Consider the following 26,715-nt stretch of genomic DNA (forward strand, 5'->3'; position numbering starts at 1 on the left):
TTCTTTCAATAATGGAAAACTGAGGAATATGCACCAAATGCACCCAATTTCAAGACTCTTTTTTTGCCCACTTAGATTTGGAAGAAGCGGTTGGAATGAGATGGATCTTTAAGGTTCCTTCCAACCCAAACCATTCTCTAGGACACAAATAGCCCCAAGGGAGTTCATTCATTAGAAGACTCCCTGCGCGTTTCCTCAAACACTCCAATGGGATTTGGGGGCACAAACCTCCTGTTCCAAGAGGGGAAACCAAGGCTGAGGATGCACCAAAGGAACTGGGCAGCAAAGCCAAGTCCCCTGCACTGGGCATCTCCTTGCTCAACCCTCCAAGCCCCCAAACCATTCTGCATGTGTTTAGTTCCCATCATCTGATGACTAAGGAGCCGAAGATGAAGTCAATGCTTCCTACCAAGCAGGGGTGGGTTTTTGCTTTTCTTCCTCTTTTTGGTGGTGGTTTTATTGCTGTTGCTTGAAGGGAAGAGGCAAAAGCAAAGGTGCTTCCCCAGCCTTTCCCTTCCGTAGGCCGTTTGCCTCATCTCTAGGACAGGCTGTCACCTCCTCATGGGGAAAAATGGTCACTTTTGTCCCACTCCTGCCATTATTTCATAGGCTTAAGAAGAAATAAAAATAATAATAAAAACAAGGGGAATCTTTCTTTAAACTGACCCAAAAATGAAAAGAAACATTCAAAAAACTGAAAGGGGGAAAAAAAATCATCCTCGGCAATAGAGGTGCTCTCCTGGCTTCTAAGGCTCCACAAGGCACTGCACTGCAGGCAGCACAGGCAGGAGGAATCCTGCCCTCCTGCCCGCCGGTGGTTCGGAGGCTGGAGCGGTGCAGAGCTCCCAAGGGACTCCAATCCATTTGGTGCTAATACGAAGGGGGGATATTTCTTTTAATCATCACTATTATTTTAATTATCACTATTCCCACAATGGATCTTGTTACCAACGGGGGCTGGTAAAAATCCACCGGGATTTCTCTTCCCAATCATCAAAATTCACTGCTCCAAAAGGCTTAAAGCCACTCTGGCAATATCCAACCAGCTGCAGGAGGGAGGGAGGGGAGCTGCAGCCACCGGGCTGGGCTGGCAACCTCCAGGGGCTACTTAAATGAGAGGGTGAATGCTGCACCCATGAAAGCGGACTCAGCTTCACCGTCCCCGGGCACCCGGTGCCGCGCCGGGCTCGGCATCGCTGGCACACAGCAGCACCTCTCACGTCATTTAAGTAGCTGTCCTGGCACATGGAGCTGAAAATGGATCCCATGGTTTTCCTTACCCTAAGCCATCTACCTCGGAAGCCAATCAAAACTGCCTTTAATCTCGACGGGTTAATGAAAAGTTAGCATCTGTCTACGGTAACTGATTCCCAGCCACTCTTAAGCCTGGCATTGGCTCGTCCCGCTTTTCCCGCTGGTGTCGGTGCTGCTCTTATTTCCTCCGTGCTTGTGTCTGCCCGCTCTGTCCCTTCTGGTGCTGCTGCTTCACCTGGGCCAGGATGTCCCGGATCTTGCGCTGAGCCATCTGCGGATGAGAAGAGCAAAAGAGGGAGCAGGGGGACAACGCAGGTGAGACCCCAGGGGCATGGGCAATGGATCCGCTTATTGTGAGAGGTCCCAGAACCCCAGGCCTGGTTTGGGCTGGAAGGGACCGTAAAGCTCCTCCAGCTCCAACCCCTGCCACGGGCAGGGACACCTTCCACTGGAGCAGCTTGCTCCAAGCCCCTGTGTCCAGCCTTCTCCAGGCTGAACAAGCTCAAGCAAATCGGATACTACAGCATTCAGCAGGGCCGGGTGAAGCAGCTCCTGCCAATCCCTTCCTGCCCTATTTTCAGAGTGCTCTCCCCCAGAAGCTGGATTTGGAAGGTAACACCCCACATACGCACACACCCTCGCAGCTCTCCCTGCTTCCCCTACCACACCACCACCCACGGCAGAAAGCACAGCTCACCATCACCCACTTCTGCAACCACCACCGGAATAAAGCCTCCGGCAGGAGGACACACGCATGGGCACAACCCTATACGAGCCACCAGAGAATCCACCATCACTTGTGCCGGAGCTGCCCGCGCTGTACCTGGCTGGCGTAGAAGTGCCCAATGATCTTCACAATGACCTGCTCATTCTCATCAGGGGTCTGGTCCCGCGGCACCACCACCTCTGCTGCCGTTAGGTTCTGCAGCTCATTGACCTGCAGGGAAAGGGGCAGAGACCCCCTCCCCAGGTCACTGTGCGGGAAGGACAAGCCCCTCCGGGAAATCCCAGCCAATCCTATGGGAAACCTGCCCCAGGCACTGGCATGGAGCAGCCACCCCCACCCTGGGACATCCCTCCCCAGGGTGCTCCCATCCCAGCACCGCTCCTGCTTACGGTTTTGCCCCCTTTGCCGATGACCCTGCCCGCGGCCGAGGCGGGGACCCGGATGTGCGTCTCCAGCTTCACTTCTTCCTTCGGTCCGAAGAAGTTCTCCTCCTTCAGCTTCCCGTAAATCCTGCCTTGTGCCTGGGGAGAGGAGGGAGCACATGAGGCACCATCCGAGGTGTCCTACCCCCGCCATGGGACAGCAGCCCACCAATTCCCACTTCCTTGGGCTTTTAACCCAGCTCATCCCCTGGGAGCGCTGATGCTGGGCTTACCCAGCCACAGGCTGGGGGGTCAGAACCGGGGTGAGCACCCTCCTCCTCCCTTCCAGCTCCATGGGGTAGCAGAGAGGGACACCCTGAACCCCCCCAGCGACAACAGTGCAGGGGGAACCTTGAACTGAGCTTCCGGAGGGCCCGTGATGACCACCATGCGCACTTTGGAGTCCGGCGTCTCCGGGGGAGCAATCTGGAGGGGGAAGAGAGATGGTGGCTGCAGTGGGGAGCAGCACAGGCAGGATGGCCCCTGCCCTCCCTCCCCTGCACCGCAGGACCAGGTCTCCAGTCTCATCGCCTGGGCTCTTCCAGTGGTTTTCCCAGCCCAGGAAGGTCTCTCTGGGACAACCCTACCTTGATAGAGGCACTTGCGAACCGGGAGAGCTGCTTGATGTGCTGGCCCTTCTTCCCAATGATGGCACCGACCGCCTGCGCGGGGATGAAGACGTGCACCGTCTCCTGCTCCGGAGGCTGCGGATACAGAGCTCAGTGTCACCACAGGGATCAAGGCTCCAAGTCCCCTCCCAAGCGATGCCCACATCTCTCCCAAGGGTGCAGGGCTGAGGCACTGCTGCGTCTGAGCAGCATCTCCACCACATACACAACAGTTTGAAAGGCCACATCCTGCACCCGTGCCGGACCTGACCTCGTGCGGACACAGCAGGGGATGCTGAAGACATCACCCTGACCATCACAAGGGTCTGAAGACCCCCGAGCTGGAAGCAGGAGTAGTTTTGCTGCCTGGTGTTCACCTACCATGAAGGAGCTGTACGGCGCGGCCCCAGAGACGCTGCTCGGTGGCGGAGGTACCGCGTTGGAGGAGGCAGGGAAGAGGCCAACCGCAGCCAGGTTAAGGCCAGGGATGAGGTGAGATTGCAACTGAGGGTGAGATGAGAGGAACGGGTGTTGCTTTTACCAGGGCATCCCCCTGCAGCGCTCCCATCAGCTGGAACGCGGGGCAGGACAAACCCCACTCACACTCATGGCAGCCACGTCGTTCTCGTAGGCTTCCCTCACTTTCTTCATGATCTCCTGCTCGGCTTTGCAGCAGTTCTCAATGGAGCCCTTCACTGTGATGGTCCTCTCGGGGTTGTACAGAGTCAGGTCCTGCAAGCTGATGAGAAAGCCACCATCAGTGCCGAAACCAGGCAATCACACCAGGGGGTGCTGAGCTCTGCAGCCCTGGAGGGATGGGGATGGGACGCTGAAGGGACATGAAGGGGAATATAGACAATACAAAGCCTGGCTTCCCACCTGACCCCTCTCCTCCTCATCCTCCCCACCTGCCCCAGGCCCTGAGGAGCCTTACGATGAGATGGTGATTTTTGTCTCCGTGTCCTGCTCCACTTTCTTCAGGTTTCGCCCTTCTTTGCCGATCAGGCGCCCCACAAAGTTGTTATGGGCCAAGATTTTCAGAGGCACTTCGTCGGCTCTAGAGAGAGGAATGGGGAGAAACCAACATGAGGAGCACTGCAGCCAGAAGAGGAGGGATTTGGTACGGGGGGATGCAGGGAGCTCAGTCTCTTTGCTTGGAGTCTCCCAAACCAAAGCTCCGGCACACACGGGAGCATCACGAGGACCTGGGTGTTAGTTTGGTACCACAGCCTGGTGAGGAGGGATGCACAGACACAGAAAGGCAGGGGGAAACCTTACGTCTTGGTGTCCTTTGCCTCCTTCTGCATGATCTCCAGAATCATCTTGCAGGCAGCGGAGCAGCCCTCAGGGGTGGAGTGGATGCTGATGGCTTTCTCTGCGGCTCCCGCGTTTTCTTTCCGGTGCACGTCAATCCTGGAAGCACAGGACGGGAGCTGGGGCGGAGGAAGCAGCTCTGCAGCTTCCCAGCAGCACAAGTGCCGGCTGCTGCGTTCCCCATGGAGCTCACGCTCCACTGTAAGGTTATATGCACTCCGGGAAGGCAAGAGGAGTTAATTCTGGGCTCGAGGCTCGGCGCGGACGCAGCGGTCAGGAGCTCAAATCACACAAACCCAAATAAGGCATCAGCATCTATTTATTTTAAGCAACAGGAGCGATGAAGTGGTGGAGCAAGCACGTGCCTGGGGCCTGGGCTGGGCTGTCCATCACTCCCCGTCTTAGATAAAGCCTTCCTTGGGGGACAAGAGCTGGAGCCAACATAAGCTCAGGGGTCAAACGCAAGAGCAGGGGGGTGAAGCTCAACAAGAACGTGCTCAATGAGACCGGCTGAAGCAGCAACTTCCCCGTGTGCTTGCCTGGGTCCCGTCCCAGCAAAGGGAGACACGTAGGGAAGTGCCGGCAGAGAGGCCTGGCTGGGGCAGGGCATGGGAAGGTGGCTCTTGGACACTGCCCTGCACAGCACACAGGGGCTGGAGGGGCCTCTCACAGCCCAGAATAATCCAACCTCATAAATCACTGCGAGCCACAAGGCGCAGAGCAGCGCGCGGGAGAACGGACTCACTTGGACTGCGTCTGCTTGGTGATGTTCCTGATGGTGGCCCCTTCCTTGCCGATGATGGCACCCACGTACTGGGTGGGCACCAGGAGGCGGAGCGGGATATCCACCGGCTGCTGCTTCACCGGGGCCCCTGCGGTGACGGGGGAGCCCTGCCTGGGAGCACCCCGCGCTCCGAAGCCGCTGCGCCGCCCGTTCTCCGGCCCCTGCTCATCAGGGATGTAGGAGACCTTCAGCGCGTGGTTCTCCAGCTGGTGCCCGTTCAGCTTCATGATGGCTCTGGAAGGGGAGAGGGGCTGGGTGAGGGACCCATCCTGCCACGCTCCCACACTGAGCGGCACCATCGGCCTGACCCGAAGCAGGGTCGTAACGCCCAGCAAGGTAACACTGGGAGCAGGGAAAGGAGATGTCACTGGGGCTGTGGGGACCCCGATGAACCCAAATGTTTTAAGGGGAACCCTCCAAGCCCCCGGGGCAAGGCCAGGATCCTGCAGGGAGCGATTCCCACATCTCCTCCTCAGGATTTGTGGCCAGCATCTCAAATCCCTTTCCTGGCAGGACTTCAGGGACTGCAAGAGCTGAAAGCTGTCGATAGATGGGGCTGGCAGCAAGAGCAAGGAGGCAGCTTTGGCCAACGCTCTCCGCAGCTCCAAAGTGGTCAGCGCCTCCAAATGAACCCACATCAAACCCAAAGTGGCTGAACTGAGCCTTTCCCTGCTCACAGCCCCATCCCCGCAGGATGCAAAGCAATCAGAGAAAGATGCTTGATGAAACAGCGCATCCCTGCAGTAGGAAGGCGCAGGGGAGAGCAAAACTGTCAGCACGAAACTCCTGCTGGTAAAAGAAGTGCAAAATATTGCACCCTATGGGGTGCAAAGCACTGGGTTGGTGTGGATGGCAAAGGGAAAGGAAGACAAACCAGGAATATCCCCCAGCTCCCTGCCCGTGTTACTGCGTGAAGCCTAACAGGACAGTGGCTCCCCCATGAAGGCTGCTGCGGCCACACACACGACCACAGCAAGCCTGGGGTTCACAGCTGAACTACTCAGCCAGGGGCCCTTTGGAAGCCAACGCTTTGGCAGTGACCACAGGAGATGTCTCTGGGGACAGCAGCGTGGCCACAGCAGCCACATTTGAGACGTGGCCACTGAAGCCTTCCCGGATAAAACCCCATCCATCAATCCCTGTGCTCCTCCCGCCTGCCCTCCAAGGAAAGTGCTGCTCCCATCCCATTCCGGAGCACGTGGTCAGGGCAGAAAGAACACAAAATGAACAGCGTGGAAAAGCCTCATCTTCCCTGGGCAGGATGGGAAGGGAGCTGCAAGTGTCCCAGTGACACAGCCAGCAGCCAGGGAGGACCCGTGTTGCCTGATGCCTACCAGCTCCTGTGTTATTTGGTCTCATTATTGCTTTTTCTAGAGACAAAACCCCTAAAATCATGGAAGGAACAAGGAAATCTCCACTTTTCCTTAAGCGAAAAGTTACGGTTTTACCCTCTGAACTGCAGAGAAAAGCCTAAAAACTTCAATGCCTGTCTGAAGGCGAAGGAAATCAGAGCTCGGGAATTGTGCGCTCAAAGATTCCCTGCATTTTTAGCAACATTTAGGGATTCTGGGATAATCCGGCTCCCAGAATCTATTTTCCACAAGCAGGGAAGGGGCTGGATCTGCAGCAGGGAGGGCAGCCCAAGCTCCCGGGGACTGCAGGGCACTTACTGCCTGGTCTGCTCCCGGTTGGCATAGGTGACGTTGACCACGGCCGTCTCGCTGTCCGTGTTCACTGCAACGAGAGGGGCAGGGATTAGAAAGGCACCAGGAACACCTCAGACCAAGGCTTGCAAGCATTTTCCTCCCGCGCTCAGGCTGGGATTCACCCTGGGCGGCACAGAGCATCCTGCTGTAAAGAAAGGCTCCTGATTGCGCCCTGCAGTAAAGGCACCAAAGCCAAGTCCATGCTGGCATCCCTCAGCAGAGTCCAGGGACAGCCCCAGGAGCTCCTCAGAGCCCTCTTTTCCGTTTCTAAGAGGCTTGTGGTGACTCCGCTCTCATCAAACATCCCAGGGGCAACATTAACCCCTCCTGTCTCAACAAATCACCATTAGAGGCGGAGATAAAACCTGCTGAGTGGAGACGGGTGCTCCCTGGCCAGCCTCGGGAGAGCATCAGCATCCTGCATTGTCCCCTGCATCAGCTCCTGGTGGGTACCCATAGGGGTCACAGGAATGATGCACCCAGTGCAGGGACACCCAAGGGCACTGATCGGACTCCTTTTAGCACTAGGGAACAAAACAACAAGAAAACTCCAACATCTTCAGCCATGATTTCTGCTGGCAAAGGAAAACTGCGTCCATCCTCACCCCTCTCCCCACCCAAAATGCTGGGGCAGAAAACACCTCAAAGACACCTTTTGAGTCCTACCTTGCTCGCAGTTTTCTACAGTGCCATACTGGGCTAGCAAACCATCCAGCACCTGGAAAAGGGAGGGAAAAACACCCCGCTTTACACTGGGATTGTCAGGACAGAGCAGGGAAATGGAATCAATGAATCAAGGCAGCTTTCAAGTCATGAAGATTTGACAAGCAATTAGATGCAGGAAGCTCCTGCCTGCCCCAGGACACTGGAGCAAGGAAAAGCCCCGTCAGCTGGTGGGAATTAAGGATCCGTTTTGTTCCTTATACACCAGATAAATCACATAACCCTGTTATTAACAGGGATTTTTGCTGGGGGAGCTCACGTTGCTTCTACCAATTGATTTTACTCCTGCACTGGAAGAGGAATGAGCTCTGTGGAAGCAAGGGTCTCGTACCAGACCCAATTAATAACAAAGCAAAGGAGAAGTTAACTTCAGTCCCAAGTACAGAAGCCTGGGAGGGGGAAATGAGTCCTTAAATCCCATCCACCCTTCCCCACATGCTCCTCTTACCTCCCATCGCAGCTGGGGTGGGATATTTCGGATCTGGATTTTCCGGCTCCTGGAAGAAAAGGGAAGTGGTTAAAAAGCAGATTCGGTGTCCAGAACACAGCCCCCCCCCCGCACTGAACCCCTGCTTGTGGAATCAAGCTTTGCCTTTCCATGCGCTACCGGGATTCCTGAGGCTGATCACACCCGGGCAGCACTGGATTTGTGATGGGAGCTTCAGAGAGAACAAGAAGCCAAGAGCCCCCCAGCCACCAGCTGCAGCCTTAACATGGGCATGGCTGGGAACATCCCTGGCAGTGTTCAAGGCCAGGTTGGACAGAGCCTTGGGTGCCCTGGTTTAGTGTGAGGCATCCCTGCCCACGGCAGGCGGTTGGAACTGGACAATCTTTAGGTCCTTTCCATCCCAAACCATTCTGTGATGCTGAACCGGTGAGATCAGGACGTGGGACCCAGCTCCAGCACCCGAGATGGTCCCAGGCTGCTTCTCCACTCGAATTCAGGCTCTTCCCAACCTCGCTTTTCCCAAAATAGAAACTCTTTTTGTAATTCCGATGCCAAATTTGCCCTGGGGATGCTGTGTGCGTCCCCCCCATCATGCAGCTGCTGCAGACAGCTGAGAGCAGCCATGGGTTCACCCAACACACCAGAGCACATCCACAGCACCACAGCTACCGGCACCCCAAGAGCCCCTACCTAAAGGCAATGGCATCTTTAGGTGCCTAAGGCTTTGAAGGACGCAGCTTTGTGGGTGCAAGCCACGTTCAAACAGATCCCTATGGACGGCTGCTCCCCCTCCTTGCCCTGTTCTTCAGGAACAACCAAACCCACTGAACGTTAAGACACCCAAAGATAAGGAAGATACTATAAATGCAGGCAGCTTGATGTTGGGTAAATACCCTTGGACCTGCTCAACACAGACCCAGGCCTCAAATCCAAAGCATTTATGTGTGAAATAATCCCAAAAAAAGGAGAGAAACTGAGATTTTGGATCCTTATCTTCTAATGACACAACTGCAGAAGGTGGCTCAGCTCATCTGTCAGAGAGGAGAAACCTCAGCATGAAACTGCCCAAAGCCATCAACGTGGTTCAGCCACACAGGTCAGGATGGAGCCCTCTTCGGCCCCTTCATCCTGCGAGGCAAAAGCAGCCGCCTCCAGCATCCCCCTGACCCATGCTTCCGATGCAAAGCCTCGCACATCAACACCCCTGAAAGGGCTGGCTCCGGTCGCCTGGTTTCAAACAAAACCAGAGCCAATGTTTCCCAAAGTCACCGAAGATTCCCAAAGATTCCGAGGGATGCAAGAGGCAGATGTGGGGCAGCCCCCACCCCCCCAAAGTCACAACGAAGCACAAGAGAAAGAGGTTTTCCTGTGCTCCCACCAGCTCAACCACTGGGAAGCCTCCGACACAGCACATTTTGTCGCTGCTCCAGATGCAAACCAGGTGGATGAGGGGAAAATAAACCAACCCAACCCTTCAAATCACAGCGTGTTACGAGGGGCTGCAGGAAGCCGGGGGGCGGACAGATGACTCTGAAACCAGATCTCTCCTTTACATGCTAATCCACATCCTAAAGCGAATAGGAGAGAGATTTAGAGATCCAGAATGCGAAGAATGTCCCAGTCCAGGCAGGGTCAAAAGGATGTGAAGTGACAGAGGAAACCCTGAAGGTCTCCCACCGCCTACCCCTGCCACGGAAACTTCTCCAGATAGCTCCAAGCATCTGCATGGGCAGAGCATGTGCTCTGCACATACGTGACCGGAATCCAATGTGCTATGGAGAGAAAAGAGCCATTTATGTCCCCACACGGTCATTCTGCTGGTGGCATCTCATTTGCTCCCCCTAAGAGCCCCCCTAGAACCAGATCTCTCTCTGGGCTTGCTGGAGCAGCCAGGCGGGCAGAGCATCCCCCGCATCCCTGAAGGCAGGGAAAGGTGTGCGGCTGCTCTGCCCCTCACCACGGCTTTTATCCCATGTTAATTACCCAGCAATTCCTCCCATCCCAACCACAGCACCGGGATTATTCTCTGCTCCTAACGGCCTCCAACACCAATGGATATTAAATCCCCACAAGGCCACGCTTGTAGGGAGAGAAAGGTCTTCTATCAGCTCAGGCAGGCGAGCGGCACAAAGCAGAGCACGATCCCACGAACCCCTGGGATGCTCAACTTCTGGCCCATCCGTGCCCATCCTGCCCCAGGGAGGGTGGAATGGGAGCCACATCCATCACCCTTCGGTGAGGTCTGGCTCCATACGGAGCTGCCTCAGAGCGGGTGGAACTTCCCCTCGGATGATGCTCGGCTCCGGCTCTGTCCGGGCGCTCGGCAGTGGCTGTGGTTAGAATTACAGAGGAAGTCATGAATAAATAAAGCCTTTGCTAGGAGCAGGTTCTGCTCTATTTGAATCCTTGCCACCGCGGAACGTGACAGCCCGGCTCTGCCCGCTCCCACCCCCAAACAAATAACGCCGCGAGACGGCAATTCCCGGCTGCCTATTCACGATGTGCCAAAGGCAGGAGCTCCTCCTCCTGCGCCGCTGAAGGGAATCTCACAGCATCCACTCGCCCAAGCTCAGCTGCCAAGAGCAGCGCCCGTGCCCCTCGGATGGGCAGGAGCCCCCGAGCAGCACCTCCAGCCCATGGAGAAGGCAAGAGCTCTGCTGGACGCTGCCCCGCTTATGGCAAAGGCAGAAGCCTCCCAGATCCTCCTTGGGATGAGCCGGAACAGAGCGATGGACCTGGTAAAGAAACGTCTGTTTGCAAATCTGGGCAGCTCCAGCGCACGCTGGTGCCTTGTTTCCACTTAAAAAGAGAAGAAATGGAGGGGGAAAGAGGAGGGTGATCAAGTGCTGGGATGTGAGAGGAACCGCAGGTCCCAGGGATGGATCCTGGTGTAGCCCTGCCCCTGCTCCATGCCTGCGATGATGGATTTGAACATCTCAACTGCACCCATCCTTCAGCCCTCAAAACCCCGTCAATGCGCCTGGCAGCCCCATGCGGATCTGCAGCGTGTCCTGCAGGACCGGGAGGCAAAGGAAGCCTTCGGAATCTCTTGATGCTTTCAGTAAACCCTCCCCAACCAGGGACTGGACTCACCGGGGGGGGAAAATCACCTCCCCCGATGTACCTGGGCTGTAACAGGACCAGCACCACAGACAAGCATCTTGGGTCATCCCCTCACTACTCATCAAGACTTGCTCCATCACTGGCTGTCCTTCAGCCGGCTCTTTGAACAGCTCGACACACCAACAGGTTAAACCTCACCAGAGGGAACAGCAAAGAGATGGAGCAAAGCCCCACGGAGCAAGCGGAGAACCCAGGAAAGGGGCAGGGGGATCCTGCAATATCCGGGTGCTCGCTCCATGCCCATTGATACCACATGGACCAAACCCAAAGGACACCAGGAGGAACCTCTTCTCCAGAAGGGAGAAACCAAGGTGAGACGGGAAACGTGGCAGCAAAGGAAAGCTTTGTTCATTCAGAATACACCCACTGCTTGTCTCCAACAGCCCTGGAGCCAGCTGGAACCCACTCTGTGTCCCTAATACACCCAGAGCACAGCCAGCATCGCTGGCTCCCGGTGCCGCATCCTCAGAGCCGTGCACCCTTGGGTGCATGAAGACAGCACCAACCTGCGCAGTAAACCCTGACCAGCCAGGGGGGCAGAACCATCCTTAAAGCACCCCCAAATTCAGTTCTGGGTTTGGGGCTTTTCTGCTTCGGTTTCTCACCAGGAAACATCCCAGCGTGGATTCATCCCTCGGGATGCAGCCCCAGAAACTGCCTTTGAGAGGGTGGCCAGAGCCTCCTGCTTCATTAAGAATCCACTGGTAATTCCTTGGCTTGCCCTGGCGCGGTGGCAGGGACGCAAGGAAGGGGCACTGGTGAGTTAGGAGCAGGCAGCCTGGCCGGGGACCAGCGGGAGCCTGCTCCCAGCAGTGTTTTGGCCACAGGTCCCAAAGCTGCATCCACAGCAAGAGGAGCATCCCTGCATCCACAGCCCCTGAGCGGGTCAGCAGCAGAGCTTGGGATAAACCGGTCGCTCCTTTGTGTTCCTGCACATGGAGGTGCCTCCTTCCCATGTTCCTGGCACATCGAGCCTCACAGCACAGGCTGGACACCAATGGACAATGGGTTTGACTGCAAGCATCACCAGCACTGGTTGCATGGAGAGACGGGCGCTGGGAGGAGAGGAGGATGGAGGAGCGGGATGCTCACGTCACCCTGACCATTGCCTTCGGAGCGTTTAGCCCCAGACAACATTCCCTGTGATCCAGAGGGAACGGACACTCACAGCCACCTGTGTTACCAGCACGGGATGCTCTACAAGGGAGCAATGACAAGCTCCACGCACAGGGTGACCCCCCACAAGTGAAGCAGCCTCATGGTGTGTGTATCTCCAGTGCAACCAGCCCTACGGATTTCCTTCCTCTTCCCCCACGGATCCAGGTTTTGTTGGGACAATTTGACTTCCCTTTAGCCCCCAAGCCAGGGGCTGATTCCAGCTCTGAGCGCTGCAGCAGGAGCTGCTGGTCCTGCATTGCTCTGCATTAGGGGTCAGCAACAGCTCTGCAGTCGCACCAGAGCCGCACGCAGCCCAGACACACTTTCTGTGGGGTGTTGCTACAGCATCTCTCTTTTCCATCACCTCCTGGACCTCCTCCATCCACCTCCATGGACTCCTCAAAGCAGAAGTGATTGAAGACACCAAGATGCTGAGGGACCAAGCACTGACAGCAAAAGCTGTCCCAAGCTCTGGGCTCTTCCCCAATCCCAACCCCATCCTGGCATCTCTTACCAGAACCATTGACACAGCTCCTCGGGGCTGGAGGAGAACGTGCAAAGCCAGAGACATGGGGGAGACCCTACTAGAACTGAACAACCTTAATGATGGCTTTGCAATCAAATGCAAATGTTATGCAAATTTGGGGGCTGAAAACACAGTGCATCCCTGATTCAATTAACAGCATTTCATTTATCTAGTTAGGCTTTGATTCAGGAAAGCACTTAATCCTGTGCTTAATGTGGTGCTGTTGTTGTTTTTTAATGTTTTAAACATTTCTTAATAGGAAAATGTGGTTGCTAAGACACAAACGTTGCCAAGGGGACCCGGAGGAAAGTTGTAGCAGGAATTACTTGCTTTTCCCTTATAAATTGATAGGCTCCTGATTTGCCGGCATCTCCTGGAAGCAGGAATACTATCCCTCACCTCCCTGCATCAACCAGGAAACAAAGGCACAAAGGAGGAGGTACCTGCTGGAAGCCCACAGCAGATCCCTACCACACCTCCAAGCATCATCCCCACGTTTGGATGGGATCTGCTCCAGGTTTTGGCCACTTCTCCTGTGATTTGCCGCCTTCTGCATTCCCCTCCAAGCCACCGCATCTCCACTTCCCCATGTGCTGGTCGGGGGTTGTGCTATCCAACCCATGGATTGCATGAGGACTTCCCAGCAGGACCCCGAGGTCCTCATCGGAAGCACTCCCACAGTGGCAAGGCAGGAGGAAACCCACACCCCCAACTCACCAGGTGATGCCTGGGCAAAATCTGACGATCCCCATTCCCTCCTCAACTGCAGCACTACGAAGGTTTGAGTTTGAGTCCTGCTTAAGCAGAGGCAGATACTGGAATGCTGGCTGAAGCCAGAGCTCCTGACCCAGCAGAGGTCTAGGTTGAACTTCCAGAGCCTTCATGGTGTGGAGGAAAAACCTCAATGCAGGGATGGGGAGGAGCCATGGAAAAGTCTCCCCCTGAGTCTGCAAAGGGCCTAAAACCAGAGCTCTGAGGTGTGGAGGCATCACGTTAGTTCCGAGCCTCAAAGCCACAATGGCAAACACTGACTTCCATATCTCCCATAGAGGAACAGCAAAGGTCTCCCAGAGAACCATCCCCAGAACACCTCCTCCCACCAGACCTCAACTCAATGTGCAACCAGCTCAACCCCTCACACCCTTTCTTCTAAGAGCACCCTGTGCCACCTCAAGCTGCATTCAAGGCATCCTGGCCTCCAAGCCCAGCGACCTCCTTGCCCTCACAAAGAACCAACTGCTCCATAACCAAACACCAGCACAAAGCCCCCGTGCTCAGCGGCTGCTCCTCACTGGGGGCCCTGGCCAAGGGGGGAGAGTCCCAGCGGTGCCCATGCGGGAGCAGAGCCGGAGCTGATAGGGCAGAGATTTAGGGGTGGAATAAAAGGAAGAGGAGGTTGGGAAGGAAAGATGCAAATACCCATAATGACGAGATGAGAGGAGCAGAAAGGAAAGGGGAGAGAAAACCAGGCTCATGCCTTCATTCAAGAGGCCCCTCCTGAGGAGATCAAACCAAGCCAACAAAGCCGTTTGGCTTCTTGCAGCTGGAGGGATGGAGGAGGGACCCGGCCATGGGATTTCAGAGGAACACATCGCCCATCAAGACTTTCATCCAGACCCACTCATCGTGCCTTGGCACACCATGGTTAATCCTGCCCATCAACCAGCTCAGCAGTCAGAACTGGGTCTTGGCCTAATAAATCTAATTGGTTTCTCCCCATTAGCTCTAGTTAACAGCCTTCCAGTATCTGAAGGGGGCCTACAAGGATGCTGGGGATGGACTCTTCATCAGGGACTGTAGTGACAGGACAAGGGGTAACGGGTTCAAACTGAAACAGGGGAAGTTTAGATTGGATCTAAGGAAGAAATTCTTTACTGAGAGGGTGGTGAGGCACTGGAATGGGTTGCCCAGGGAAGTCGTCAACGCTCCATCCCTGGCAGTGTTCAAGGCCAGGTTGGACGAAGCCTTGGGTGACCTGGTTTAGTGTGAGGTGTCCCTGCCTATGGCAGGGGGGTTGGAACTGGATGATCTTAAGGTCCTTTCCGACCCAAACCATTCTATGATTCTATTCTATGATTCTAGTTGGGAACCGCTTTGTACCCGGAGAACCACACCTGGTAATAGATGAGGTCTGTTCATGAGTTACCCGTGAGCATCCCTTGGAAAGCCTCAGTGAACTCAGTCCTTGGTTTAGAAGAGCTGCTCCAGCTCAGGTGCGGAAGGCAGGGACTGGTTGATGCCCAGAGCTGGGAAATGCTCCTCTACGAAGCTGCTGTGTTTCCTCTCCGCTCCTCATTTCCCCACTGATCCTGCCTTGATGATGCTGGCGTGGAGCACACGCCACATCCACGCTACAAAGTGCCAGCCTCTGAGAGGAGCCAACACCTCGGTGCTTCAAAAGAGTAGAGAGATCTCAAAACCTCTTATCCTCAACTTGCCCAGAGTCATCCCCCAGGCTGCTGCACCCAGTCCTTGCCAAAGTCAATACCTCCAGTACCTACGGGCAGGACAAGTTTAGCAGTAAGTAATAGAGAGGAAGGATGGAGCAGTTTCATACAATGCATCCATTCTGCATTATCTTCCCATTCTAAGTTACTGGAGCGTTGCCATGGATTGAGAAGCTCTTTGATGCTCTGAACATGCCCCAGAGCCAAGCGCAGGTAAACTCAGTGGGTTCCCTCAAGCTGATCTTCAATCGAACCCGACCCACGAGTTGGCACCGGACAGACTGGGAGCACAGCAACAAATGTGGTGCTTAAAGGCAAGTTTTCCTGCAGGCCATTACACGTGGAGGGGTGGCACAAGTGGGACTTGTTCCTCTCCCCATCCTTTCCCTGTGGACCTGGAAGCACTTCCGAGCCCACCACAACACAACAGAGTCTAAAGGAGCAGGCAGCATCACCTGTACGGCCTCACAGCACCAAAGCACTGCTCTCGGCTTCCCTCCAGCCCTGATGGGGATATAAAAACCTGAAGAGAAGCACACACAAAATAAAGCACATTCTGCATTTTAGTGCATTCTGCACATCTCAGAGCATCGTCCCTCACCCACCAGGGCCAGCTGGAATAGAAAAGGGCCTAAGCATTGATTCTCCTGCTTCCAGGAGCTGTGCCAGGCACCAACACAGGGGGGGTTCATCCACCAGATCTCCTGCCACCCCCCCCCAAATCCATCAAGGCACAAAAGCAAAGCTGGGATGGTGAAACCCACAGCACGGGCACGGCTCCTCATGGGTGCCTTCGTTAGGGTGCCGGGGATGGGGCTCCGGCAGGCAGCTGGGGGCTGCCCAGGCACCTCTCGCCCTCTTCTCTTTACCATGAGAGGGCACCTCTGCCCTGCTCCAGTGCCAGGGCTCCTCTCTAACTGGTTTTCAATGGCTCTGATGGTGCTGTGGGCTCGGGGATGCTTTGAGATGAGTTCAGGCTTCACAAAGCAGCCAAGTGAAGCTGCAGGCAGCTCCCACACGCTCGGTGTCAGCAGGAACCCCAAGCCCCATCAGCACATGCTCTCGAGTGGCTCTGAGACCACTCTGATCCCCTGCTAATGAAGCACCATTACAAGGGTGATGGACAGTGTCAGCCATTACCTTTTGTAACATTTTGGCTACAGAAAGCGGCCAGGGGAATTACTGACTCTCATTTCCAGCCCCCCATGCAGTGGGGTATTGGCCCCCTCCAAACCCCACAGGCTCGGAGCACTCTGAGCAGGGGAAATAAGGAAGGATTTGCTAAAGCCAAGGGGAGCTGCAGGGCTCCAGGGCCCCAAGAACCTCAAGCTGCACCAGCACCAGAAAGGAAGAGGAAGCAAAACCTGTGACTTGTGCAGGTTTCACTGGCTGAGGTCTATGCCTGGAGGAGGAGGCAGCAGCACAAGGGCTGCTCCAATGCAACGTCACAGTGCTGGAGGATTGCATGGGGCAGACTTGGCAGATAAGACTGGATTCAAACCTGATACAAGGCACCACGTGGGGCTCTGTGCCAGTGACACTGGGTCCCTTTCCAGCTCAATCAGGTTGAACCAGTGCAGTGATTGCAGGCAGACAAACCCTCCCAGATCAAAGCAAAGGGAGACTCCAGAAGCTGCAACACTGATTGGGCTCTTCTGAACTGGATTCCAAGGTGGAAACCCTCTTGCCGGAACACAAGTTAAAGCCCATGATCAGAACCTGCCAATTCAGTCCTGAACAAGAAGGAAAAGGCTGAGGCTGGGGTAGGATAGGGCAGGAGGTGGAAAACAGCAAAGATGGGGCTTTACTACTGCACTGCTTCACTTCAGGTTAAATAGCACCATGTAAAGCCCAGCACTGCTTTGGCACAGCCAACCCAACAAACACACCCCAAAGAACCTCAAGGCACCATTTGGGAAACCCAGCACGGTTTGAGGGTCTCATCTGGACATTTCCCTCAGCAAGTTCATGCTCAAGCCCTCCCCCCTGCCTGCATTCCCTAAGCATTCCCATCGCCAAGTTTTACTGGCACAAAGAGGGGCAGAAAGCAGCTTCCAAAGCTGCAGGAACAAGTATTTGGGGACACTAAGGGTGAGATTTGCACTGTGCAGGGGTGTGGGCCAGTGAGGAACAACATCATGGGGCAGATAAACTGGGAAGCTCTTCATTCAAGGCCAAGTCTTCTCTCCCCCCAATCCATCATCACACATAAAAGCCACAGGCACTTTGCATCTCTGCCCTAAGCAAGAAGAGGCTGCAGATGTCAGAGCAATTGGCTGCATTATTAGTCCAGCTGCAAGTGAACGCTGAACAATGACTACATAAAGTTCATATCAAGTTGTGTATTTAGGCTCAAATTCAGCACCTGCCACATTTTACCATCGAAGCAGCCCCATTCCCACAAACGGGTGGCTTCCCTGGTTACAAGCACATCCTTCGGAGCCTTGTGATGCCAAGCCTAAAAGCACAATATTTATACGAGGTTCTTGGCTTCTCATGGAATTACAGCCCAACAAACAGCCCCATAAAAGCCTAAAGCAGCCCCGAGCTCTTCTTCCTTAGAGAAATCACAGCTTCCCTTTAGCTCTTGCTCATTTGATCAACTTGTTTGTCAATAGGTTTATGCTAGAGGCTTGAACCACAGGAGATCACCAAACACTTGTGAGCGCCTTCATAGCAAAGAAAACATATACTCACATAGATCTACATACACACACATATATACACACACACACACATATATACATATACACACAGGACTACGTGTGATCGAGTCTGCTTGAATGCAACCGGTAAGAACCAAGGAATAACTTGGATAAAGATGGATGCTCCTGGTCCTAAGGCAGAACCTCAGAGCTTGCCCCAGCCCAGCAGCGCTGCTGTTGAGGACACAGCGCTTCCCGACACCTCACAGGTAAATGCTGCTATTGCCTGCAATGCCTTCCTACGGGTACATTTCATTGCAGGTACTTCTGTGCGTGCCACTCAAGCAGGTCTGATCCCACAGCCTTGCATCGTGCAGAAGTTTAAGCAAAGCCAGAGGAAATGTGAAGCTGGAAGGGAGAATGGAGCATCTCAGGCATCACTCCGTCCCCATCCCACCAGGCAGAAGCTCTGTGGCCCTTATTCAGGTCTGTTAAATCCCCAAATAGTCCGACAACCCTTTCTACATGAAACACAATGGCTCCCAATGCAGGCAAGAGCTTAAAGGTACCCAAATCCCAAGAAACACTGAGGATCCCAGCAGCCCGATGTGTTTTGGGAGGGCTCAGCACATTGGGCACTAAGAGCTTCCGAAAGCAGAGCTGCTGTTTAGATGCTCAAATGCAAGTTGGAAAAATCTGGCTCCAATTGTGGGTGAAAATCTGGCCCTGGGAGCCCTTTTCTCTTAATATTCTTTCCCCTTTTCTTTGGCTCTAGAGCACAATTCTCCCGTCTCTTCTCCACTCCGGACCAGGAGGCAATTCCCGCAGGATCTCTGCTTTTCACCTTGGAATAAAGGCAAACTACAGCAGGACCTTCCTCGGAGGCAAACCTTTCTCCTTCCCGTGCAAATCCATTTCCCTGTAATCTCCAGAGCTGTTTACACATCCCAACACCCTGCTCCGGGTGGGATCTGCATCCCGCCGCGTGGAGCCCTGCCAGCTCCCAGCGCTTCCTGGTGCGCGGGGCGGCTTTTCCTCGCGGTGGGACCCGTGTCCAGAGCATCTCCCACCCACACCCTGGTGCTTTGCTCTTTCCATCACAGCACGGACCCAGTTCTGCCGGGGCGCAGGGGCTGCTTTCCCCACCCGGGTTTGCTCCTCATGGCCCAGACCATTCCAGTAGCCAGGAAAGTGTGAAATTTCAGCTCGGACCATGTCAGGGCTCCCAAGTGTCAGCTACAATAAAATAAATGACCCATTTCCTGACGGATCACAAGGGCTCCTCCCAGGCCCATGGACACGTTTCTTTACGTTTGTTGGTTTTCCCTGCTTTTTTCCCCTCCCTCTTTTCCCCATGGAAAGGCTGCGCTTCCCTGCTCTTTTGCATCAGGAGGTGGGAGCAGAGGAGGGATGCTCTTGCTCCTGCCTCCCTACTTGACTGCTCCCATCCCATTCTCAGCACTTCCCCACCGGCGTCCCCTTCTCCCTCCCCACTGAGCTCCACCAGCTCCCAGCCAGCATCGCAATCAACTGCCCCCCCCCTTCAGGTTTTATCCCTCTCCTTCGGGAAGTGCCCATGCAGGGGCTGTAAAGGCAGGAGCCTTAACCCAGGACAACAGCACAGGGAGGATGAAGAGGCTCCCAAAGGCATTTTCCAGCATACACAGACCACTTGGGCACCCGAAAGCTTCCCTTCTGACCAGGCACCAGCACCCAAAAGCCACAGTGCAGGACATCCCACAGCTTCCCAGCAAACACGCAAGGATGCAGCAGAAACAAGGAAAACCCCTGCAGCCCCCCTGGTCCACCTCCTGCAGCATAAACGTGGGATTTCCAGGTAAATCCCAGCAAAGATTCCTGAGCTGAATTCCCACAGGATTCACACGTTTCCTGGTCATGAGCAGACGAGCTGGGAAGGCGACCGGGATAAATCACCACACATCTCCAGGGTGGACAAACACCCCTATGGGTCCGGGCTTCTCCTTTCAGAATGGGTTAAGAGGAGCTTTTCCAGGTGAGCACATTATTCCTCAACTCCCAGCTAAAAGCCATCCCCATGCGGGTGCAGGAGGATCCAGGACTTCAGCCCCATCCATCGCTGATGCACGTTTCTCCCATGCCCCTTGTTGGGTGAGTGGATTTGTACCCCCCCGGGTACTCCCTATAGGATCCTCCCACATCATTTCCATGCTTCAAACTGGACACTAAGAACTCAAAGGGGCACAAAAGCTCCAACCCATCAGTGAGGAGGAAGGACAGAGCCTGCAAGCTCCTCCTCCTGCCCTATCAGGGTTTCTCGGGGTCTGCCCGGCAGTGGGAACCCCTCTCACCCATACACCCAAAGAGGCAGCAGTCGGTGCTGCGCAGAAGGGGCTGATTTCGGGGTGCACATCCTCGCTTCTGCTTTTTAATGTCTCTCATCATTTAAATGAGAGGTTTGCACCCAAAAAGCTCCAAGAAAAACAGCCGCAAACCAAACCCAAACCAGCAAATTCTGGGAGCTCTTTAAAAAGCCTTTTTCCCCCTCAAAAGAAACGCGCACCCTCCAGGTTTCAGGCTCCCCCTTTTCCTCCTACTTAAGTTTTTGGGCAAGGGAAAGAAAGCAGCATCCTCTGGGGGCTTCCTTACACATTGGCTTTGGGCTCCCACTTCTCCCCATGCAAACTGCCCCGTAAATCATCACTGAAAGAGGAAAAAGAAGCAACCAAAGCACCTCCCCCCGGCACCGACAGAGGCACCTCCCGTCCATCCCTAAACCCTGCAGGTCCGGGAGGCAGCGGAAAGGCAGGAGCCGGAGCCTCTGACCCCGGCAGGGAAAAGGGGCTGGAGACGTTTCCTCCTGCTCCAGCCTGGAGCTGCAAAGCCTTGGGCCACCCTAAGCAGCCTGAACCCCCCCCCCCCCCCTCCGCCCCCAACCCCTCCTGGCAGCTCTGGAAAGCATTAACAGCGCTGGGGGATGGGAATGGGGCAGAAATCGCCTTTTTTCAGGGTTTTTTAGTGCTGAAAGGTCTCAATTTTCAAAGCGAGAGCTTGAACCCCCCCCTCCCTTCCCCACAGCTCTGTTTGCTTGGGGGGTTTAACCCAAAAGGCAACGATAGAAACGAATTCAACCAGAGCAGCAGCTTCGGTCCTGGCAATCGCCACCAAACTTCTCCAGGGAATTCGAGGTCTTTCTTTGCTTCTGGGATTCAAAAGCATCAAGCTCTTTAACAAAGAGCATCCACATGGGATGGGCTCCATCTCCTGCAGGTTCCGAACTTGAGTCGCTCCAGCGGAGAAGTTAAATCGCAATTTCTTGGGCAGGTTTGCCACGTGGAAAGGGGGAAATAAAAGCATTTCAGGCTCTAAATTGGTAAACACATTTTGCATCGATTTTAACCTTTCTGGCAAAAAAACTCGCTCAGGTTTAGAGCTCACGGATGAAATTTCCTGACAAATTATTAAGGATTAATTTCACAACAAATTCTTTCTAGTTTTTCCTAGCTGGAAAGCATCCGGATGCATTCATTTCCATGGCAGGGGGGTTGCAACTGGCTGATCTTAAGGTCCTTCCCAACCCAAACCATGCTGATTCCCACATGCCCACCATTCTCAGAGACAGCAAAGAGCTCTCAGCTCAAAGCTGGGGGTTCAGAACTAAAGCAAAGAACTCGAGTTTCTTCCCCTTTTTGGTAACCAAAAAAGCAGCAAAACACCAAATCCCCTTAAACTCCACATCCTCAGATAGGAGCATTCATCCTGCCCGTTCCCTTGCAAGCCCTGCTTGCAGCAGGGGTGTTGCTTTCCTTTTACTGATACTCTTAACTTGTAAACCAGACTTGGGTTAAGGGGAAGAGAATGGATTCAAGGCTGGATTCAAAGCACATTTTATCTCCCCATTTAAGACAAGTGTCTTGATTTCAACAAGGGGAAGAGCTCCCGAGCTGGTTTCCAGTTGGGTTTCCAGCTCATCCCTCCAGCACGGGGCAGGAAGGCACATTTTGGGATTGATGCTGACAAACAAAGGAATCCCCCTTGCTGTTATCGAGCCATTGCTCAGGATTTCGTTAGGAACAATTAATTGCCCCATTTTGCACAGGCAAAAGGAACCTTTCTCCGGTGGGAAAACGTTCAGTTGAGACAAGGAGTAAAGTGGGGGGGGGGGGGGAAAGGCACTTTTCGGCGTTCTCCATCCATTTCCATGCACTACACCAAATCCTCCCATCGCTAACGACATTTAACAGCTCCCACCTCTGCTCGGGAGCACACGGAGCCTCCAAACCTCTGAGCTGCTTGTGAATGAGCTCTGCTCAAAACAGCCCTTTGGGTTTAAGTCTATGGGCTGTTATCAACCCCAGTCCCTCTTCCCCCCCCCTCCTCAATTACTCGGTTTCATTCTCTCTGGCCGACTCACTTCCACATTCCTCATATTTGGAATGTCTGCTTGATGGATTCACTTTTTTCCCCCCTCACCCCTCCTCCTCTCTTCATTCATTCATTCTTTTCGACCCCAACGACTTTGGGCTTTTCAGCTTCCCGGTTCCAACCCCCCCAACCTCATATTTCACCCTAAATAGGAAAACTGAATTTTTTTCTTTTTCCTTAAGGAATTTTTTCCCCTTTTTAACCTTCAGGAGAATAAAACAAAATAATTTGAAAGAGTTTGGGAAAAATCCGCTTTCGTTTCGCCAAGTTTTTCCATCAGCAAACTTCAAGGCAAAAAACCCAACAGCAACTCCCCAACAGCCATGAAATGCTTCAAACAAATCCCAACCAACTCGAAGCTTCATTTTGCTCCATGAAACAACAGCTTTATCCCCACTGAGTTTTCTTTCCAGCCCGATACTTCTCAAATCTTTCGTTAAAATGGTTCCCATGCTCATAAGCATCGTTCCCAGCTTTAAGTGTTATTTGAGGAATCACTGTAATGAAACAACTCCAAATCAGTTTATCCTCCTCGGCCACTCCACGGCAGCAGCTACACCCCCCCATCACTCCTGCTGCTGCCATATTAACACAGCCTTTCTCATTCATTCCTCTGATGGGTTTCGGGGAGGGGAGATGGGAAAGAAGGAAACACACCAGCAGCAAAGGTTCCTTCCCAACGTGCGATTCCAACCGGACACATTCATTTCTCACAACCCTCCCCCCCCCCCAAAATCACTTTTACCGAGCGTTCCCATTGCCCCTTGCAACCAGCAGAAAACACAACCAAAAAGCCAACTTTTATTGCATTATGACTGTCATTATTTTAGGGATTAGCTGGAAGCCCAGCAATGCCCATCATTTGTTTTCCTACATTTCTAAGGGGGAGGGAAATTAGTATCAGGTCGGGGCGGGGGGGGGGGGGGGGGAGGAGGTTGCTTGGTTTTGATCCCACCAAACCCATCCGATTCTCTCCTCCCTGCTCACACTTAATTAACCGTTTCCTGTTCTAGGGGCTTTTAAACTGGAAAATCCAGTCTGAAAAACAAGCAGAAAGGGAGGGAGGCAAAAGGAGAAACCAAATCGCTCCCTTTGGAGGCAGTTCCCCCGCCTCGCTCAACCCAGAACCGAGCAAAAGGCACCGGATGACTCCCCCCCGCGCTCCAACCTGCCCCGTTCACAAGGAGTTGCCAAAAAGTTGCCGTCTCCCGACCCAGGAGCAGAAACTGCTTCCCCAAAGCAAGACAAAGTAACCGCGGTGCCGGGAAGGGGGTGGGACACACACACCCCCCCACCAAGCCCCGTTCCCACCTCCCCCAGCCCCTGTGGAACACGCAACAGAGGCTCCTGTCCCTTTAAAAGCAGCACCCTGGGGGGGGGGGAAGCTTATTTTACCCCCCCCCAAAACCAAGTTGAGCAGCTAAACACGAGGCACAGCACAGATTTCAGGAGATCCAGGAGAAACACGAACCCTTCCTTCCCCCTATTGTAAAGTTCACACATACACACAAACCCCCAAAGCATTTCTCTGCATTACACCGAAGGAATATTCCCATTTTTAGTGCATTTCTCTTGGGGGAGGTCAAAATCTGGTCCCCCCCGACGTATTGATTATCCAGCAGCGCCGAGGAAACAGAAGAGGGTGGCTTTTTTAGGCATTATTATGTTACCCCTCATAGAGCAATTGCTTTTCCAATCACACCCCTCCACTCGCCCGTATTTAAGCCACATCAAGTCACGGGAGCACCATCGATCTCCCTGCCAGGAGCTGCTAGGGAATAAATACCAGGAACGTTTTGGCTAGGGAACGACCGCATGGATTTGGGGTTTGCCTTCGGGACCGGAGGAGCCCGCTCTGCCTTTGGCCATGCAAAGTCGGGCAGCAAACGGAAGGGAGGCCAAGGGGGGACCCCAAAAACAGGCTCCCATTGCCCAGCTGAGGAGGGGTTCACCAAGGGATGAAGGAACCGGGAAGAGTTTGGGAAGGAAGAGTTGGCTTCGCCGCCTCCCTCCGCGCCCGTTGAAGTAACCGCCTCGTCACGTGGCCGACGCGGGTTTCGGGCTGCGCGATCCAACGTGGACTATTTGGGGTTGGGAACTAAGTCACCCTTAGCCCGGGCGGCCCCTCCTGGAGCTGGGAATGAGGGGGATGCTCTGCACAATAACCCCCCCATTTAAACCACTCTTTCTAGCCCATAACCGAGCCCCGGCGGGGTTGGGAAGCACGGTGCCGGGGCTGCTCCGGCGTCCGGCGCGCAACAACAAAGAGCCAAGAAGATGGAGAGGGCCAGGCTGGGCAAGGCCGGCGGCAGCGGGCGAAGCCGCTGTGGCAAAGAGATGGAAAGCGCCAGGAAGCGTGGGTCTTGCCCCCAAATCCAAGCTGATGGTTGGTAGGAGCTAGGCCAGCGCCTGGGGTTTAAATCCCTGCTCGGCACGGCACGGCGAGACCAGCCCCATGGCTTGTTGTTTTTAAGTCCTCAGCGCCAAATCCCAGCAAATTCCACTTAAAAATTAGAGAGATCTTTATGGGGTTTATGATGATTCTGATTTAATTTTGCCGTTCCCTTGGAAAACAAAAGGTTTCGCCCATTTCGCTGCACAGGAGCCGAGCGAGGCTGGGAAATTCTTCCAGTGCCACAAGTTTGAAAACCCCAACCCAAACCTCAGCCATCCGTCACCTTGGCCGAGGAGCTGCGGGATCATGGCTCAACCTTCTCCTTCTTTGCCTTTTTTCCCCCCTTTTCAAACTTGCTCAAAGAGGAAGTTCCATTACGTGAAAGAATAAAGAAAATGCAACATTGAGCCTCAAAACCGCCTCGCACCGCGCTAAGGCCAAGGCACCAACAGCTCCTCTTCTACACGCACATTTTTAGGTGTAATCTCTTTTGCCTCCATTAAATGTCCCCCTCCCCAACGACTGAAATGAATCAAAGCCCACGAAAAGCCATTAAAACACGGCATTACCTTTGCTTTTTAGGGACCGAATGTTCAATCTCGAGCTGTTTTCCATGAAGCTCCACTTTCCCTAAAAACAAAACGGGTCTGGCTTTTAAAACGGGGCTGGAGGGGTCAGAAGGCGTTGGAGAAGACCCGAAACCTCCCCATCGCATCCCCATTACAACCAACTCCGCACAAACACATCCCCAATTCCTTTACAAGTGCATTTTATTCAATGGAAGACTGGCTTCAACTGGGGAAGCGGTGGGAGGGAGTGGTGAGTTCGCTGCCTGGACAATGTTCCTGAGGAATATTTAATGCCCGAGTTCATCTTGCTTTGGAGCACGAGAAAACGAGGAATAACATTTGGAAGAGCAATTCCTCGCCGGGATGGAAATTCCGCCTCGTTCCATCCCTCCAAGAAGTCCTTCAGGCAGGAAGGACCCCATGAAAAGGCTCAAAAATCGGAACTCCATGGCAGGAATGGATTTCTCTTTGGAAAATGGAGTGGGATTCTCCGCGGCGGGGTTATTTATACGGATTTTTTCCTTTTTTTGGGAAGGGGGGAGAGGAAGGGAAGGAGCCGGGAGGGGAGGGGGGAGCCGGGGGGGGGTCCCAAAAAATGTTAAAATTCCAAAGATTTGGAGCCTCCTCGTTTTCCCGGGAGCTTTCTCCCTCCCCGCCAGCAGCATGGCGACCTTCGCGCTCCTCCGCACATCACATGCCCCAGGAAACCCAGTTTCAAATCAAAATGGCCAAAGTCCCAACCCCTCCATCCGCACCGCGACGGGACCCCCGCGCCGAGCCCGGCCTGGGGGGGCTGCGAAGGGGATGGGGGGATACGGGGTGTATGGGGGGGATGGAAACCCCGCTTTTCCCCCCCCAGTCCCCTCCTCGCCGGTGCTCTTTTGGGGCAGCGCGGGGGCCCCATGAGGGGTGAACCCCGGAGATAGGGGGGTGGGCACCGCTCTATGGGGAGAGGAGGAGGCGGAGGGAGGAAGGGCGAGAGGACGCCGCTTACCCGAGAAAGTTTCGATGGCTTTCATGGCCCACTGCTCGTCGGGGCAGTCCACAAAGGCGTAGCCGGACTTGACGAGGAAGGGGCCGCTGAAGGAGATCTTGTGCTCGGTGAAGACTTTCTCCAAGTCGGCCGGGGTCACGCTCTCGTTGAGGTTCCCGATGTAAAGCTTGTTCATGGTGGCGGCGGCGGGGGGGCCTCGGAGCGGGCGGGGGGGGCTGCACCGTGCACCCGCGCCGTCGGGCTCCGGCCGCGGGGTTGCTTCTCCTCACCCCCCACCTTCCCGTCCCCGGCTTTTCCTTTTTCCCTGGTTTTATCCTTCCTTTTCCTGATGGATTTTGTTTTCCTCCGAGGAAAGGGGGCGGCTGCCGGAGGAGGAGGGAAGGGAAGGGAAAGGGAAGGGAAAAGGGAAGAGGAGGGGGGGTGTCCTTGGGGAGGGGGCGGCGGCGGGGGCCCCCCCGGTCGGCGGAG

General features: G+C 54.5%; 1 protein-coding gene across 1 annotated transcript; it reads right to left on the reverse strand.

Annotated features, from left to right (window-relative positions):
- Nucleotides 1-1,365: 1,365 nt before the first annotated feature.
- On the reverse strand, nucleotides 1,366-26,422 carry IGF2BP1 (insulin like growth factor 2 mRNA binding protein 1; the record flags this gene model as incomplete). Its single annotated transcript, XM_080633593.1, has 15 exons — nucleotides 1,366-1,525; nucleotides 2,078-2,191; nucleotides 2,371-2,502; nucleotides 2,755-2,829; nucleotides 2,991-3,107; nucleotides 3,393-3,515; nucleotides 3,615-3,750; nucleotides 3,946-4,068; nucleotides 4,290-4,424; nucleotides 5,071-5,343; nucleotides 6,780-6,843; nucleotides 7,482-7,533; nucleotides 7,987-8,035; nucleotides 25,254-25,314; nucleotides 26,248-26,422. 15 exons carry the CDS (start codon nucleotides 26,420-26,422, stop codon nucleotides 1,433-1,435), a joined length of 1,722 nt encoding a protein of 573 aa, XP_080489719.1. The 3' UTR covers nucleotides 1,366-1,432.
- Nucleotides 26,423-26,715: the final 293 nt, after the last annotated feature.

This window comes from Psittacula echo (assembly GCF_963264785.1).
Source record: "Psittacula echo genome assembly, chromosome: 23".
NCBI classification, from domain to species: Eukaryota; Metazoa; Chordata; class Aves; order Psittaciformes; family Psittacidae; genus Psittacula; species Psittacula echo.